We start from the raw sequence: 13,923 nt of genomic DNA, 5'->3' as shown, positions 1-13,923 counted from the left end.
GGCTTTTTATCCAATTTGCCAGTCTGTGTCTTTTGATTGGGGCATTTAGTCCGTTTACATTTAGGGTTAATATTGTTATGTGTGAATTCAATCCTGTCATTTTGGTGCTAGGTGGCTGTTTTGCCCTTTGGTTGATGCAGATTCTTCATTGTGTTGATGCTCTTTACCTTTTCGTGTGTTTTTGGAGTGGCTGGTACTGGTTGTTCTTTTCTATGTGTAGTGCCTCCTTCAGGAGCTCTTGTAGAGCTGGTCTGGTGGTGATGAACTCTCTGAGTTCTTGCTTGTTCACAAAGGATTTTATTTTTCCTTCACTTATGAAGCTTAGTTTGGCTGGATACGAAATTCTGGGTTGAAAGTTCTTTTCCTTAAGGATGTTGAATATCGGCCCCCACTCTCTTCTGGTCTGTAGGGTTTCTGCTGAGAGATCTGCAGTGAGTCTGATGGGCTTCCCTTTGTGGGTAACCCGACCTTTCTCTCTGGCTGCCCTTAGTATTTTCTCCTTCATTTCAACCCTGGTGAATCTGATGATTATGTGTCTTGGGGTTGCTCTTCTAGAGGAGTATCTTTGTGGTGTTCTCTGTATTTCCTGGACTTGAATCTCGGCCTGCCTTGTTAGGTTGGGGAAGTTTTCCTGGATAATATCCTGAAGAGTATTTTCCAGCTTGGATGCATTCTCTTCGTCACATTCAGGTACACCTATCAAACGTAGATTAGGTCTTTTCACATAGTCCCATATTTCTTGTTGACTTTGTTCATTCCTTTTTACCCTGTTTTCTCTAATCTTGCCTTCTCGTTTTATTTCATTGAGTTGATCTTCGACCTCTGATATCCTTTCTTCTGCTTGGTCAATTCGGCTGTTGAAACTTGTGCATGCTTCACGAAGTTCTTGTGTTGTGTTTTTCAGCTCCATCAATTCGCTCATATTCCTCTCTAAGTTGTCCATTCTTGTTAGCATTTCGTCAAGTCTTTTTTCAAGGTTCTTAGTTTCTTTGCATTGGGTTAGAACATGTTCTTTTAGCTCACGGAAGTTTCTTATTATCCACTTTCTGAAAGCTGATTCTGTCATTTCATCACACTCATTCTCCGTCCAGTCTTGTTCCCTTGCTGGTGGGGAGTTGTGATCCCTTGTAGGAGGAGAAGTGTTCTGGTTTTGGGTGTTTTCATCCTTTTTGCGCTGGTTTCTTCCCATCTTTGTGGATTTTTCCACCTGCTGACTTTGTAGTTGTTGTCTTTCTGATTTTGGTAATTTTAAGTCTGCTGTGGCAGAACTCATAAACCCCCTGCTCTTCCCCCGAGGTGTTCTGTCCCAGGGAGTTACTGTTTTCTGATGTTCCCCTGTGCGGTTGCTGTTTTCCCTGCCCACAAGGTGGCAGCCTAGTCACACTCAGGTTGCAGAGGCTTCGCTAAGCTGCTGTGGGCTCCACCCAGCTTCCGTGTGAACTTCTGGGTGTAGTTAGAACTGCTTCCGCTATGTTGGCCCGCCCCTGTAGTGACGGAGTCTCTGTAGTGGCGGATTGCCTTGGTACAGAACAGCAGGGTGCCTATGGAGAACGCCCCTCCTCCACAGAGCTGGACCGTCCCGGTTTCAGTTGTGTTTCAGGTCTTCTTGCTGGGTAAGAGGGGACACCGCCTCATCCGATCTGCCTCCGGAGCCGCTGCGTTGGCTAAAGCCGCGGCTCTGAGATTCGTGGCGCTGGCCTGGCTCCCCGTTTCAGCTCCCCTTGCTGGCTTATAGGGGACTCAGACTCTCTCACTTTATACAGTGAGCCGTTGCCTCAGGGTGCCGGCCCCGCGGCTGCGCCGTTCAAGCCAGCGGCGCCAGCGGCGCTGGCGACCCGTGTGGCTTCTCTGCGTGTGAATCTCCTGTTCTGTGGGCAGTAAAAATCAGTCTGGAAATACGGCGTCCACTCACCCTCTGTGCTTTCTCTCGGAGCTGCATTCCCGAGTTCCTCCTAAGCGGCCATCTTGGATCTCCTCCCGACATTGAAAATCTTAATGTCTGGACCAAGCTCAGCACCTCTGAAAATACATTTTATATTGTTTGTTGTTTTATTAAATGAGAAAGTTATGGGTTTGAGCAGGCAGGTTTATTTTATTGCCCTGCTGTTGACATAGACATCAATCCATTTTTAACACGTCAGTTCTAGAAATACGTTTAGAAGGGTCCTACAGGGGGAAATAAGCATGTAAGAGTCAGTTAGTATTCAAGGATTAATCTACTCCTTTTGTGCAGCCACAGGTTTTTGTTTATTTTGTTATTTATTTATTTATTTATTTTTGGTTTTCATGTTAATGGAATGCGCATTTTCTAAGTTTCTCCTTCACTATCAAATATGATACCTGTGTATCTATGACTTGGTTAAGACAAGTGGATACAAATGTAAGAGTTGACTTAGCAAGGATTGGGTAACTTTTTCTGTCAAGGACCAGTTAGTAAATATTTGGGGGTTTGTGGGCCTTACAGTCTCTATTGACACTACTCACCTCTGTGTTTGTCTTGCGAAGGCAGCCATAGGCAATATGAATGTGGCTGTGTTCCAATCTGTTATCCATAAAAACAGGACTGGCCTGAGGGCCTTAGTTTGCTACCCTTGGCTTAGATCCTCATTTGGCGATGTCCTGTACCAATCTTTAGCCTTGGCCTTATCCGCAAGTGTGATATGATTTCAGGGTCCCCAACAGCCTCTTACCCTTATCTTTTAATCTAAAAATCTTGTTTCCTACTATTTGTGATGCCTAAAATTCCAACTATTAATATCCTTCCTTTAGGAAAATTCTTATTTATTCAGAAGATAGCTTTTTATTGAAAACCATGGGTAACCTGTACATATGTAAACTATGATAGACATTTGCTTAGATTTGCTCTAAACAGAAATTTCAGATTATAAAGGAACAGGTGATTTTTACTGTGAGAGAGAGAGGAGAGTTCTGTAGCCTGGGCTGAAATAATGGGAAGCTCTAAGTATTAAAAAGCATGTGCATATAAGGTGGTGCGGTCATTTAACAACCTGTGAGGACCTGCTGTCTAGGAAGCAAAGCGCTTTGCATACAATCTCTCCTGCCACCAACACCTAAGGTAGAACATACTCTGATCCCCATTGTATAGACAAGGCCTGGGTTTAAGAGAGGTTAATATGCTGAGGGATAGCTGGCTAGGAAGTGCCAAGAGTTGTCATTTATACCCTGTATTTTTGATGCCAGTCTACATTAAGTGGTCAAGTTCAAGGAAAAGCATTTACATGGTTCAACATTGTAGATGGTAAGACAGGAAAGCACTTGGTTTGTTTGGAACTATGTGTAATAGGGAAAACAAACATTTTTCTCTACCAAACTCTCAACACAGAAGAACACTTCTGGGACCAGATATATGAGTTTTTCCCACACTGACTAATCTCTGACACTAGCTAAGTATCTTATAATGCAGTTCAATTCTGTCATTATCTACCTGGAGTTAGAGTCAGAGTCCACAGGTTAAAGAGTCAGTCTTCTGGGACTGACTCTGTCACTTGCAAGACCAAGCCTCTGGTACTTCTCATGGACCAGCTATAAATTGGGGATTCTGAGGACTTCTTCTTGAGTCCCATCATTTACTAGAATGGCTCTCAGAACACAGGGAAGCACTTTACTTACCACTGCTGATTTATTATAAAGGATATTTTAATTTTTTCATAAAGGATATTTTAAATGATACAAATGAATAGCTAGATGAAGAGGTAAATAAGGCAGGATATGCATGAAGGGGTGACAAGCTTCCCTGCACTCCACAGGTGAGCCACCTCTAGCACCTCCCTGTGTTTGGTAACCTCAAAGTTAAGAAGTTTTTATGGAGGCTTTATTACATAGGGATGATCCATTATTCTCCCTGGAAAATGGAGGTGGAGCTGAAATTTCCAAGCATCTAATCATAGTTTGGTCTTTCTGGCAACCAGCCCCATACAGAAGCCTCCACCAAGACTTATCTTAATAAAACAAAAGACTCTCTTATCTTCCAGAAAATCCCAAGGCATTGGGAGCTCTGCATCAGGAATCGGGGTCAAAGTCCAAATGTTAGAACACAACATTCTCCTAGAACCCCTATTGCTTAGGAAATCACAAGGGTTTTAGAGCTCTATGCCAGGAATTAGGGATGAAGACCAAAATACATATTTTTTATTATAAATCACAATATCACAGACTACTTTTAAAATATAAAACAGGCATAACAAATGTATGTCTAAAAGAATCCCTATACATCCTTAAAGTTTTCCATCCCTTACCCACTAAAGACTCAGGTCTTGAAGATGACAATTCACTTTGGATCCCCTTTCTTAACTCCTAAGTTCTCTTAATTACTTCATATTTAGGTAGTGCTTTTAACTTCCCAAAACACTTAGACATACATGCTGCAATGATCCAGTTAGGTTGTTTAGTTTTCTCTACAGAGAGCGAACAATTGGCACAGAAACATTGTAGATATACACTTCTTGTATCCCATAATCACCATTTTGAAGCTCTGGGTTAACTGCAAAGATCTGTGAAGATGATTCCTGGAGAGAATGTCCCACCACAGGAAAGCATCCTCTGAAAATCTAGCTTTGCAGGCATGTAGTTGGGATTGCCTTCTGAGCTTTGCATACATACCCATTAATTATTCTCTCTCTGAAGCAGCTTGTAACTGTAGTCTTTGTAAGGAGCAAAGATCAGCTTGAAACTATTTTGATTTACTTGTTTATTGATCTTGATCAAGAATTCCTTTATTTGAAACTCTTCCCTTAGGAAGTCAATTTGATAACCTTTGCCCATTTATTTTGAAGGTGTCGGTTATAAGTAGTCTTGCCATCAAGGAATGGAGGAACTAAAATTACTAATAAATTAATTAGAATGTACTTATAAACCCAGTGGAAAGCCAAGAATGAAGTTGCTTTTCTATTGATTATTATACTGGTCATTAACTGCTGAGAAAAATGCCAGTGCAGCAAGCAGAGAACATTGGCCAAATCCTTTGGTAATTGTAGGATTCCGTCATTAGGATTTCAATATTCTGGAAAGTAATTACTCATTCACTCCAACTATTCACAGTGTGTAGACAAAGTATTTTGGCATTTTGGGATAAGACTAATGATTTAAGCAGACATTAACTCCCATGTAAGATTCTCTCTTGTCAGCACTCAGTGCTGCTTTAAGTCATGTGTGGTCTGCATTTATACTTATAACAAGTATTCTTAGATATAAATATGCCGGTCTACACAGATTTGTATCAAAGTGTTTGAATATTGTGGTAGGGAAACCCTTGGAGAAAACCTTCTACCCAGGGTCTCTAATGCCAGCATGCCACATACCACAATGTTTTATTTTCATAAGAATCAAGTAAAATTAGCAGATTATAGCCACTGCTTTTCAGTGAGTGAAAAATGCTCCGTGGTTTTTTCCCTTTCAAGAGTCAGCTGTCTGTCAGCCATGCTGAAGAAGAATAGGTAGTATCTGTAAATTATTAGTCAAAGATTTCTGGCTATCAATATCCCAAGTTAAATAAAAGAGCATTATGGTGACATGACATGGCATCACAGAACACTAATTTCTACTCTAAGAGAGATAATAAAAGGTGTCAGAACCCAGATACCAATAATGCCACCCTCTCCACTGCAGTCTCTCCCTGATTGTATGTGTACATCTGTAAATCAAGGAAAGCTCCCTGTAGTCTTTCTCTGTCACAGAATGAGTTTCGCTGGGTCCAGGAGATTTCCACCAGCAGCAGAAGCTGAAGACAATTGCGCTAATAATGCCCGGCATCCTGGCATTGTAACTGACCATTCTTGGTCTTTTCATGTCTTATAACTTGGATCTGAAGCACCATAAGATGGTCCTGCACAAATCAAGGACATGGCCCTAGTTTTAAGGATTGTTATTCCCATTTTCTTCAATTCAAAAACCAAGGCCCAGAGAAGAACTAGGTTATTTTATTAAGGTTACAGAGTTAATAATGTATGCTGGAAATTGCTAAAAGAATATATTTCAGGTGTTCTCCCCTACACACTAAAAAACAAAAACCAAAAACTAAATGAGAAGATAGATGTGTTAATTTGCTTCAGTGTAGTAATCATTTCACTGTGTTATATGTCTGTCAGAACATGATGTTGTATATTTTAAATATACAGTTGTCCCTTAGTATATGCAGGAAATCAGTTCCAGGAATCTCAAATATACAAAACTTTGTTCATACTCAGTTCCTTCAGTTGGCCCTGCAGAGAGCCCATGTATGTGAAAATTTGACCTTCTGGGGCTTTACATCTCGAGAATAAAAATCCACCTATAAGTGGGCCTTCGCAGTTCGAACCCATGTTGTTCAAGAGTCAAGTGTATACAATTTTTAGTTTCAATAAATGTTACAAGGTTAGTTAAGGATCAAATAAAAATTGAGTGATTCCAGCCTGGCATTCTTTCCACTAAATCTTTTGGAAATATTAGAGAGGATACTGATTCAATAAAAATTGCACTTTACTATGTCAGAAAAAGGACAAAAGAGGACAAAAGTATTAATACTGTTGCCTAGACTCTCTTTGCATAGAAGAGAAAGTTGATGACTAGTGGTTAACTACTAAAAATGTATAATAAAAATAAGTAATCAAAGCTGTATCTATGGAGCTGTGCCAGTCTGTAACTTTTAATGATTGATGCCAACTTTTGATATTATTCTATTGAAATGAGACCAACAGATACAAATTACTATGCTCTTTACTAGAATATAAGTCCCTTGACAACAGGGACCAATCCCTAGAAGTTAAAGGTCAAGGAAGCCACAGCAGCCCCTCCTGCCTGTGGCAAGAGAAAAAAAAAATGATTGTACTTACTTTCCCTTCTCTTGTGTCTACTAGCCTGAAGAACTTAATTTATAGATCCTCAAGAGATACTCAGGTATGATTGTTTTCTTCTTTATTTAGTTGTCTGTTTTGATGCCAAGATAAACTTTGATGACAACGCAGAATTCCGACAAAAAGACATATTTGCTATGGACGACAAATCAGAGAATGAGCCCATTGAAAATGAAGCTGCCAAATATGATCTAAAATACATAGGACTGGATGGGAACATTGCCTGCTTTGGTAAGAAGCAGTTATATCAAAAGAATGCTTTGTGGATTTTTATAGAATTTAGGAACTCTTGATTTCTGAAATGTTATTTACCAAGAAGAAGTAAGCATACGTGTTTTTTTTTTTTTTTTTGTGTGGCTGAAAAGTCTTAGGAAACAATCCAAGTTTCCTCTCAAAGTTTGTTTTGATTAATGGTCACTGGTTTAAAGCAGCATTTCTCAACTCTGGCACTATTGAGAGTTTGGGTGGGATAATTCTTTGCTATCTTGTACATCATAAAATGTTTAGCATCCTAATTTCTAGATACTACTCACAATCCCCAGCTGTGACAACAAACACATATCAGTTAATAAAAAAATAAAAGTCTTCAGACATTTCCAAATGGCCATGGGATGCAAAAATCACCCCAGTTGAGAACTACTGACTTAAAGCATCTCAGTTAAACTTTGCTTAGTAAAAAGTTAGAACCTTTGCTGCTCAACTCAGTATTAATATGCTGGGAACTCTTCTGAAATTTGTGTTTAAAACAAAATTCCTTTATCTGAGGAAATAGAAGAGGACATATGCTTTATTTAATCACTTTACTAAAGTTCCAGATTCTGTGATAACCAAAGGATAAAATGTTTAATCCATTATGCCAGTTTATTAGTAAAACAATTGATTTCATCACACTCATCTAAATTTGTGAAAATGGCTTCAGCTGAGATAAGAATGAGTCTATAGAGGCAATACAATTTCTATTATTGTTCACAGCTTATCGTGCTCAGATTTATACACTTCTGACTTAATTGCACAAGACTGTGTTTCTGGTAGAACCAATTCGTTGTACTGGAAAAGGAGGTCTTAATCTTAATGGAATTATAATAAAAATGATTTGTAGCTCATTAAACTAACAATATCATTATATTCAGAACTGAAGAGACCTCATCCAAGAGTTTGCTGTTCAATACAATAGAAAATGACATCCAATTACAAGTGATACCAAAAGCTCTTGCTTTGTTTTGGAGCAATAACTATAATGTACCAGATCACTCACATTGTTCTGATCCTGATAAGCTAATGCACTGTCAGTGTTTGTAGGCATTTAGAAAGGGGAAAGGTATAATGATGGGTTTAAAACAAATTAAATACAGATTATTTATAACCTCTGTAGGAATGTGCATGGTTTGACTATGTAGCAGCCTAAAAATCTATGATTTACACATTTCAAATTGTTTTCAGATTCTGTATAAACTATTTTTATTTTAGTTACTCCATACTTAATTAGTCACATTTCATAGGCTTTTCTAGGGAATTGGAGGGTCAGAAAAATGAAGGACACTTTACCTTGTGAGTTTCTGCTGTGTTCAGGAGATTTTTTTTCTAACCTGAGGAAAGTAATTTCATATAATTAAGCTTAAGAAGCAAAAGAAGTACAATTGATCAATAAAACTTAGCTCTGGAAAACAAGAATTTTGATGTTAAAACTCTTTACCTACACTTTCTTAAGAAAGGCTCCTAAGATGTTGGCACATTTTGGTTCCAGTTTTAATGATTGGGTTACTGGTAAGCATTGCTTATGTTAATTTGAAAGAGGAACAAGGGGATAGGAATATTGTTTTTGGGCTGTCATTTATTCATTTATTTCTAACAGGCAACTTTATATAAACATGTATGACTGTACTAAGTGATTGGGTTGCTGGTAAGCATTGCTTATGTTAATTTGAAAGAGGAACAAGGGGATAGGAATATTGTTTTTGGGCTGTCATTTGTTCATTTATTTCTAACAGGTAACATTATATAAACATGCATGACTGTACTAAGTGTAAAAAAGTATAAAACGCCTGCTAAGAGTTGGGACCCCTGTGGTTCAATCCTAGAGATGCCACATTCAAAGGAGCATATTCTCAGCAAGCAAAACATTAAGAGAATTCCATTCTTTATTCCTGTTTCTTAAAGTATATTAAAAAGAATGTAATTCATAGATCCTAGAAACTTATCATAGCTTGTTTCTCTGCCTCCTCTCTCTCTGCCTCTTGACACTTTCCATAACCTAAAACTCCCTCCTTTACTAGTGGTCCAAATCAGTTACTTACTTAAACCCTTTCTTCTTTCTGTTTCCCAGATTGATTTAACTTCTCAGTAAATCCTCTTTCTCATTCCCAAGTCTTTTTTGTTTCATTGTTTGCATATACACGTCCTGAGTCTTTATCCTAAAAGTCTATGAACTTATCTGGTTGAATGGAATTCCAAACAGGACAGAAATTGGCCTGGCAATGACAGGGTTCTCTCTTGGCAATATGGGGGAGGGAAAATGTTTATGGACCATTTCATATTGCTAAATGTAGCCTGTCTTGTGTCCCATTTGCCTTTCACAGTGAATGGTGCTGGGCTCGCCATGGCTACTTGTGATATCATTTTCCTTAATGGTGGGAAGCCAGCCAACTTCTTGGATCTTGGAGGTGGTGTCAAGGAAGCTCAAGTATATCAAGCGTTCAAATTGCTCACAGCTGATCCTAAGGTAGCCTTTCTCTTTGCTGGGAGATTGTATGCTGGTTTAATTTCTCATCATCAAGAGCTCACTTGTTCCTCCTGCTAAGAGTTAATAAGTCAATATGTCTACTTCGCAGCACCAGATGCAACTTCTACTTTATATCGCATTGGAATACATGAAGATTTAACTCTAGTCTTGAGTGAAAGGCTTATAAACAGCTCCTGGGATCCTATTTCAGAGGTTGTACGTACAGTCCTGAAAGGTGGAAAGAAGTAAAAATGATACAATATCCCAGTCAAAACATTGGCATGAACTTTATTTGGGTAATTTACACAGAAGTGACTGGTCCTATGCTTACATGATTTAGAGGGAAGTCATACTATGATTCCTTCCATAAAGATGCTGAAGTTATTACCAAATATTGGAAAATTTTAGGGTTATAGGATCATATATCGCTGAGAAATAATAGCCCCACCTTCTTTTGTATGCTTTCTAATTTTCATCTCTGACCATTAGTTTATAACACATGCACTAAGCAGCAAATAACTGTACCTGGTTTCATAGTTTCTGTTGTTGCTTCATGTGCATCTTTTTGACTTGAACATAGCTAACTAGAATGTAGCTACCATATCCATGCTAGGAGTAGTATAGGCATTCAATTAATATTTAACCAAGCTAAATATCAGCATGCTTTGTTTCACCTGTAGGTACTCAGTTGACTATAACATGGTTTTAGGTAGATGCTTATTACATAGAAAGATCAAAATATTTTGAAAGTCTAATGTACGTGGATTTTTATTACATTCTTTTAACAGGCCTGTGAAGTAGGTATATGCCACAACAATTTGATAGAAAAGTTTGTCTTTAATTTTTTGATTTTTTTTTTTTTTTTAGAAACAGGGTCTCATTCTGTCACCCAGGCTGGAGTGCAGTGGTGTCAACATAGCTCACTATAGCCTTGATCTCCTGGGACCAAGCTATCCTTCCCCTACAGCCTCTTGAGTAGCTGGGACTATAGGTGCATGGCACCATGCCTGGCTAATTTTTAAATTTTTTGTCTCACCATATTGCTCAGGTTGGTCTCAAACTCCTGGCCTCAAGTGATCCTCTTACTTCAGGTTCTCAGAGCTCTGGGATTACAGGCATGAGCCATCACAATTGGCCTAAACTTTGAGAATAATTGTCTCAGTTTTGTTAGAATATCTAATAAATTGAGTTGGTTACTAAAATAGCTGAAGATGTGGGAAATCTGAATCGTTACTAAGAAAACCATAAATGAAAATAATACCAGATATTTTTAAACAGAAATGTGTTCTGAATTAAATATGGAAGCTTCCCATTAATAAATAACCTGGCAATAGCCTATTTTGTTTTGCATATATAAAATTTTGTCATATATTGGTAGTACACTTGTGTTTTCCTCATGACTTAGATAGTTGGTGACCTTATGTTTTTGGTTATGCTTTTCTTCTGACTCATTAAATAGACAGCAAGGTATTTACTAGCACTTATTTTCAATTTTCCAATGCTGTTGGAATAGCAAGTTATTGAAGTTCAAAGGCAGCCAGCCATGAGGAAAGCATTTGCAAAACGAACGATGTTTCCACTTACGTAAGCACTTTGTTTTCATTGGTTAGGTAGAAACACCTTATCGGTGGCTCTCTAATCATGTATTAATTCACTTATTCTTTCTTCCTACTACTTTCTAAGGGAAGAATCATTTTCCTCCCAGAGATTTCCAAACCAATTGAAATCTATGAATAACAAGATACACAGCTCCTTAAAGCTGCTTGAACCACAAAGTACCCAGAGGACAGACGACTGTAATAAAACACTGAACTTTTAGCATCTACTGAAACTCAGTGCAAAGAATAATAGAGAGCCATTGAGAGATTAAATCTACGAGGACAATCACTGAATGTTCGTTGAAATAGCTTTTCTTAGTGGCTTACCTCAAATTTTAATTTTGTAAAACTATAGGGTGGGGTGGGAGAGTGGAAAAATTGCTGCCAGAGCCATTTAAAAAAAAAAAATTCTTTTCCAAAATTTTGACTTTATGGAATATTTTCAAATGCTTGGATTATTTCAACTTTTTTTGAGATTAGCTGTCATCTTGGGTAGATAAAGGTATGTGGGAGTTATTTTATTTTTCTCATGCTATATCAGGAAAATGAATGCACAGCTCATCTCACAGTACTTTTTCCAAATCTTGAAATTTCAAAACCGGTTAAAAAGCATAGAAATATAATGAGTATTTTCAATCCTGGCTTCATTTCACAAAATTTAGAGAACAGAACCTAAAAAATAGTATAGATGAGTTGATGTGATTTTGCGAGGAAACTGGCTGTAGTTTTGGCAGTAATTATTTCATGTAGAACCCTGTACACCTGCCCAAAAGTAGAGGTTCCTGAGAGCCCAATGCTAACTATTTCAAAGATATTGAGTATCTTGTTAGATATAAGGATTAGTTAGTTGAATACACAGAAAGTCAGAATTACAAAACACCCGTTTTCGTTAAACCCTTTTCAACTGATATTAACAACTACTTATTTGCAGTATGTCTAAGATAATTCTGTTGATTAGTAAACACAGCGTCATTCAATAAAGGTATTACAGGTTGACATATATTTTCACTCATACTGTCAGCCGTAGAGCTGAAAATTTAACTTATTTTGCTTGCTTGTTAACTCAAATGCTGATTTTCACTTGGACCTAAGTTGTAGAGATACACAAGTATCTCTACAACTGATGTGTTTATTATTATTTTATCATGTATATGAAATGAATTTCCTCTACCAAGCCGACTAAAATAAGAGTCTTTTCAAGATAACTCACTTACTAAACTGAATTCATATGAAGTGTATCATTAAATATTTTATAATTCTCTTATTTTCCTGCTGAGCTTGAGATGAGAGAAAAGTAATAGAGTTTGTTCTGCTGGTGGTCTTCATCATTTTGATTTAAAGAATTCTAAGCATTAGTATTCTTTAAATCATAAGGAGTAAAAATGATACAAAATAGAAAACAGAAGTAGAGTTTTGTGGTTTTCTGTTAAGAATCTGAAGACGTTTAAAAGAAAAGCACTATATAGAATGTTATCCTTGGGTTTTTATTTTCCAAATTATACTCCGGTTTCTATGAATTTAGAATTCCAAAGGTGTAGCAAATGTAACATCTAGAATATGTTGTGTTCACTTACACAAAATACCATGTGTTCACTTACATGAAACATCTTGTGAAGTGAATACGAGGAAAGGATACTTGGTATAAATCTCCCCAGTGACCCCAACTCTGTTACACAAATCTTTTGCTCTCTGGAGGCCTGATTTTGGAAAGCAAAAGTACATGATTGGCATTAGTAAAAAGCAGCTCATCATATTTGATTGTACTTCCTGGTTTAGATCCAACTTTGAGTCATACTTTCAAAGTCCTTGAAATATCCATGAAGAAATGTGCTGCCTAAGCAGCAAGGACGAGTTGAAGAATGGAAGGGACTCTTAGTGGGGTTCTCATGCCAGCCTGCCTGGGTTCCAATCTTGTCTTTACCACTTACTGGTTGTGGGACCTTGGGCACATTATTTAACTTCTGTGCGCCTTGGCATCCTCATTTATAAAGTGGTGATAATAGCAGTACTTACCTCAGAGGGTTGCTTTATTACACAGATTGAGACGCACATGCACACTTTCCATGTAGAGGGAAAATAATTTCATATTTTGAGATTAGCTGTCATCTTAGGTAGCTAAAGGTATGTGGGAGTTATTTATTTTTTCATAATAAAATTTTAATTTCACTTAAAGAATTTAATAAACTTTTATTAAAGTATAATCTACATATAGTATACAAATTTTAAGTATGCAGCTTGGTGAATTATTAAAGTAAACATATTATCTAACCTCCAACCAGATGCAGAAATAGACCATGACAGGCATCCTGGAAGCCTCCTCATTTAGTCCCCATCATTTTCCTATCCTGATTTCTCCCCAAAGGTAATTTTTTTTTTTTTGAGACCGAGTCTTGCTTTGTTGCCCAGACTGGAGTGCAGTGGTACAAGGGTAACTGCAACCTCTACTTCCCAGTTTCAGTTAATTCTTCTGACTTAGCCTCCTGCTTAGCTGAGAGTAAAGGCACGTGCCACCATGCCCAGCTAATTTTTGTATTTTTAGTAGAGATGGGGTTTTACCTTGCTGCTCAGGCAAGGGGTCCTCGCACCTTGGCTTCCCAAAGTACAGGGCTTACAGGCAGCAGCCATTGTCCCCAGCCCCCAAAGTTAATTTCTAATATCACAGATTTGTTTTGCCTATTTTTAAACTTAATGTCATTGGAATCGTATACTGTATTCTCTTTTATATTTGCTATCTTTGGTTAGTCTTTTCAATTTTAGT

At 37.7% G+C, this 13,923-nt stretch overlaps 1 protein-coding gene across 2 annotated transcripts in view; it reads left to right on the top strand.

The window, feature by feature from the left end:
- SUCLG2 (succinate-CoA ligase GDP-forming subunit beta) overlaps positions 1-13,923 on the top strand; it is a 286,827-nt gene that overhangs the window by 162,866 nt on the left and 110,038 nt on the right. For both annotated transcript variants that reach the window (XM_012473799.3, XM_012473805.2), the window contains exons 8-9: positions 6,918-7,079; positions 9,425-9,567. In XM_012473799.3, the coding sequence (XP_012329222.2) occupies positions 6,918-7,079; positions 9,425-9,567 (305 nt within the window). The remainder of the gene's footprint in view (positions 1-6,917; positions 7,080-9,424; positions 9,568-13,923) is intronic.

The sequence above is a fragment of the Aotus nancymaae genome, unplaced genomic scaffold, assembly GCF_030222135.1.
Source record: "Aotus nancymaae isolate 86718 unplaced genomic scaffold, 86718_ANA_hifiasm-v0.15.2.pri h1tg000046l, whole genome shotgun sequence".
NCBI classification, from domain to species: Eukaryota; Metazoa; Chordata; class Mammalia; order Primates; family Aotidae; genus Aotus; species Aotus nancymaae.
Note: the sequence above shows the minus strand (reverse complement) of the source record. Positions and strands in the feature narration are given on the sequence as shown.